Source organism: Tupaia chinensis, unplaced genomic scaffold, assembly GCF_000334495.1.
Source record: "Tupaia chinensis unplaced genomic scaffold, TupChi_1.0 Scaffold000704_1, whole genome shotgun sequence".
Classification (NCBI taxonomy): Eukaryota; Metazoa; Chordata; class Mammalia; order Scandentia; family Tupaiidae; genus Tupaia; species Tupaia belangeri.
The window spans coordinates 3,508,223-3,512,724 of NW_006160227.1; the positions used below are offsets into that span (position 1 = coordinate 3,508,223).

General features: G+C 59.4%; 1 protein-coding gene and 1 long non-coding RNA gene across 2 annotated transcripts in view; one reads left to right on the top strand and one right to left on the bottom strand.

The window, feature by feature from the left end:
• The window catches only part of TMEM43 (transmembrane protein 43), a 16,520-nt gene that overhangs the window by 2,940 nt on the left and 9,078 nt on the right, over positions 1-4,502 (bottom strand). The window contains exons 8-10 of the mRNA XM_006160684.3: positions 4,309-4,430; positions 4,025-4,099; positions 3,363-3,464 (exon numbers count right to left, since the gene is read on the bottom strand). Coding sequence (XP_006160746.1) covers positions 3,363-3,464; positions 4,025-4,099; positions 4,309-4,430 — 299 coding nt within the window. The remainder of the gene's footprint in view (positions 1-3,362; positions 3,465-4,024; positions 4,100-4,308; positions 4,431-4,502) is intronic.
• The window catches only part of LOC106736224 (uncharacterized), an 8,423-nt gene continuing 4,376 nt past the window's right edge, over positions 456-4,502 (top strand). Inside the window, exons 1-2 of the long non-coding RNA XR_001371311.2 lie at positions 456-1,190; positions 2,203-2,350. This is a non-coding gene — a long non-coding RNA (uncharacterized LOC106736224). The remainder of the gene's footprint in view (positions 1,191-2,202; positions 2,351-4,502) is intronic.

A 4,502-nucleotide genomic window follows, 5' to 3' on the forward strand; every position in this document is an offset into this window, starting at 1 on the left:
GAAACACGTCTCAAAGAAAAAAAAAAAAAAAAAAAGAGTGAAGGCTTGGGACCAGCAGATGGCATAATGCTTACGTTGCTGGACTCCCATGTAGCCAACTGTGGTTCGAGTCCCAGACCTGAAGGCATAAAGTTTACACCGGGCATGTGTGCATGCGTGCTCACAATCCCAGGAGAATGGAGGAGAAGGGACTGCAGCGTGGTCATCCCCCCTGGGGGTGATTTTCGCTTTGTCTCTGTCTCTCTGGCTAGCTCATGCACCCTATAGCAAAAATCTCTCTAAAAAGGGCCGGCAGGTGGTGTGGTGGTTGAGGGCACTGGACTCCCACATGGCCAACAATGGTTCAAGTCCTGGATCTGGTGGCTTGCTTTCTTGTCCTCCCGCCGCCCCCGTTCCATCCCTCTCTGATCAAATAAATAAATAAATAAAGTCAAATAAATTAATTCTTAAAAAAAAAAAAGAATAAAAACTTTTTAATAAAAGGACTAAGGTGTGCCTGCTGGCCCGGCAGGTATTGGGGGCCGCGCCATCCTGAACCGACCTCAGAGGCCAGGGCCACCTCCTGCCCAGGCTGGCAGAGCATGGGGCAAAGCACAGGGCCTTTGTGGATCGCCGAAGTCCTGCTCAGACCCCGGCCCAGTTCCCCCTAGAGTCCCCAGCCCATGTCTCCTCTGGAGCGGACGTGACAGTCCTCGTACTCCGCAGGTTACTACCCACCACCTAGGAGTCCAGCAGTGTGCACGCAGGCTCCGTGCTCTGTGACCACCTAACCCCAGCACCCTTCTCACAGGCTGCGGGGCCCCCTCGCCCTCGGCCTCTCCTGCTGTCTCCACCCACGCCTGCATCCACGCCCTCTCAGGGACACCCTCCCTCTCCTTGGCCCAGGTGCCCAGGACCTTAAACTAAAGCTGCACATCTCGTAGCTCCTCTGGGCTCACAGTCCCCCCTGCCTACATGACACTTCCATCTGGCGTCTTGGCACGTCCCGCCCTCCCCCCCACCTGTTCCTCTCTCTGCCTTCTCCCTTCTCTGTCTCTCCACCCTGACCTGCACACCCTGAAACTCGCTCCTCCTCGATCCTTCCAGCAGGCCAGCAAGTCCTGCCAGCTCAGCTCCACACCCACACCTTCCCACGTCTCCCCACCATCCACGCCGGCTGTCACCTGGACCACCGTGGACCTCCCACACAGGTACCTAAACCCTAAGTTCCCGGGAATGGGGACCATGTCTGTGAGGTCCCTGGTGCTCAACGAAAGCTTGCTGAATGAATGAGTGAAAAATCCTCACGACAACCAAGAATGGTAGGAACAGTGATCACAATATATTTTTAAAATTTTCTGTTTTAGAGATGAGGAAACAGGTTCAGAGGGGGAAACACTGGGTCGAGGTCCCATGGCTGGTGGGAGGCAAAGCTGCGGCCCGTCTGCCATGTCCACACCCAGCCCACTGCACTCTCCTGCCCTGGGACTGGAACCCGGCCATCATGGCCTTGGGGCCGGGGGCTTCTTCTCAGTGCCCTGGGCTGCCTCCTTGGCTCAGCACCCTTCCTCCTGCTTGGCAGAAACCCCAGGCCTCGTGTGTGTGAGGGCAGGGGTAGCTGAGTAGGGTGGGGAGACGGCAGGGATCTGGGCGTGACAAGCAGCAAGAAGCCTGAGTGATGAGCAGGCCGCCTGTCGCCTGCGCTGTCAGGGCCTTCCCTCCCGGGTTCCCTAAGCCACAGCTCTGGGGGACAGCTCTGAGACCTTGTCCTCTGCCTGCAGAAGGCTGGAAGCCAGGGGCGGGGCAAGAGCCCTTGCAGACAGAACAAGGCCTGGACAGGGCCTCCTAATTTTAGAAAACCCCCGGGGAGAGGGTGACTCACAGCCTGCCAAACTGGGAGGGGCAGCCCCGCTCTGAGGTTGGTAACTGGGCTGTCAGGCAACGGGCTGAACACACCCTGGTCCTGGCCAGGTACAGGGAGCGGGCGAGGCCTACAGGCCCGTACACCACCCTAGGAGGGGAGGCTGACAGGGATGCGGCGGCAGAGTTCTGACGGGGGAACCTGAGGGTCGCAGCCAATCCCTGACACTTGCCTCTGCCCCAACTCTTTGAGGCCCTTCTGGAGAAAGGATCCAGAAGTCCTGTAAAAGTCATTTCAGCCAATAGATGGATAGCGACTGAATGCATACAAAAATAATAATAATAAAGACGTTGCTGTCCCAGCAGTGGCACACGGGAGAAAGGATAGCGACTGTGGAGCTGTGTCAGAGAGAAGGACCTCCTACCCAGGAACGGGACGGGACTGAACCAGCATCTTGCATCTCTCTCCTTGGGACCTGGGTGAGGCCTGACCCTCGCCACTCATGGACAGGTGAGGGGAGACCTGACAGCTCGGGGGGCCTCCGAGGGGTGCTCGCCCTCACTCACTGGGCCCCGGGATGCTCAGCCCAGGCCTTCGCTGCCCTCCTGATGGGAGCACGCCCTTCAAGGTGGCCCCTGCGCCCCGGAAGCCTCACCGCCTCGCTGCCCCTGCCCTGGGCTGTGGCCACACGACACTCCTGGTGCTCCTGGACAAGGCAGGCCTTTCTCCTGCCCAGACCGGCTGTCCTCGCCTGGACCACTAACTGTCCCCATTCTTCGAGGCTGCCCCTTCTCACCTGGGTCTCAGCAAAATGACTCATGAGCATTTGCTCGACTGTTACAGGGATTCATTTCCTACCCTGACGTCCACTCATCTCCAAGCACGCCCTCCCCTTCAAACACAGCACAGCTGTCACCACCTGTCTTTCTGATGGACCCCTCTGTCCCACGGCCCGTGAGGCTCCTGCTCAACGTGCCGTCCTCAGCTCACTGCCAGGGCCCTGCTGCGTGGTAAGGGCAGAGAGCAGGATGCTACCGCGCAGTACTGAAGCCACACGGCAAGGCCCTGGGTCAGGCTCCCAGGTCGATCTGGACCTGAGACACGCCTGTGGTGCGCCTACCTGGCTGGGAGGCTGGGATTACAGCATAGCAGTCCCTGTCTGTCCCTCTCATGGAAGAAAGAAACTTTTTTTTCTTTGGAGGGGTTTTTGCTATAGGGCACGTATGCTTGCCAGAAAGACAGAGGGAGACAGAGATAGAAAGCGAGAACGCCGCAATCCCTTCTCCTCCATTCTCCTCTCAGGATCTTGGGCACTCACGTGCGCGCGCCTGGCGTGAGTTTAAGCCACCGGGTCCGGGACTCAAACTGCGGTTAACTACATGGGAGTCAAGCAACATAGCCATTACACCAACTGCTGGTCCCGAAAGAAATAAACATTTAAAAAAAAACCCTAAACATTGGCAGAAAGGAGGGAAGGACATGCCGGTCCCACCGTCATTCAGTCAGAGTAGCGTCCACTCACCTCTGCGGAGAAGTCCCCGTGGTGCAGGAGCAGCAAGGTGTCCCCAGACTTGGTGGAGTAGGGGACTAGCTGGTCACCCCGCTGCCGGGCAATCACGGTGACCTGCTCAGAGAATTGAGTCAGAGTTGAAGGGAGGAGTCAGGGGACGCAGGTGTGAGGCAAGATCCCTGCCTCCTCACCCCTACGACCCTGTGCTAGGACTGTGTGCCAAGCAGTGAGTAAGGGAAGAGACCTTGAGGCTCCTCTCTCCATTCCCTTGCCTGGACGTGCCAGCCCCTGGAGCTCCGTGGAGCTGCTTCATCCAAAGGCTCACGGAGGACCTGGGGCTGACGCCCACACTGGGCAGGAAGAGCTGGGGCACCGCATGGCAGGGTCGGGAGCCTGAGTATTTATAGATCGAAAGCCAGGGCTGGGGGAGGGGCAGCGTGTGACTGCACACCCTCGAGAGGCGTGACAAGACCCCCCAGAACGGCAGTTCTCAGCCTTAGGGCTGTGGGTACAGGGGACACGGGCCTCAGAAACTGCTCGAGAGGTCGGCCGGCTGAGTGTGGCTGTGAGCACACACGGGCGTTCCGGAGGGGCCCGGCACTCAAAGCACAGCCGGTGTCTGCCAGGCAGGGGGTGAAGCCTGGCTTCGGGGCTGCCCTGAGGAGGCAGGTTACCACGTGAGCAGGGCCGAGGTCAGGGTCATCGGCGCTCAGTCCCGCGTAGGAGAAGTAGACACGGAGGTCTCCAACCTGGGGAGGGAAGAAGACGTGGGGAGGATGAATCGGGGAGCCCCGGTAGGGTGGGCCGGGTGCACACCAGTCAAACTGCAGAACCCTACACTCGTCCCCCCCCACGCTTGGCCTGCCACCTGCGAGGCCTCCCTGCCCCAGTGTCCTCTGGCCCAGGGCCGCCGTGGAATACCCGAACCGAACTGGCCTCGAGCAGCATCCCCACTTACCTCCGGATACTTGGGGTTCTCACTGTGGTAGAAGAAGTCTCCGCGGCGGACGATGTCCACGTGGGGGTCCTCCAGCTTGGACAGGCTCAGTGGCTTGAAGTTGTCCACTTTGTCGATGAGGCCTGAGAGAAGCAGCTGTGAGAATCCAAGCTGTGGCATGTGGTGGCCCCGAGCCCCGACCTGCGGGGCCTCCA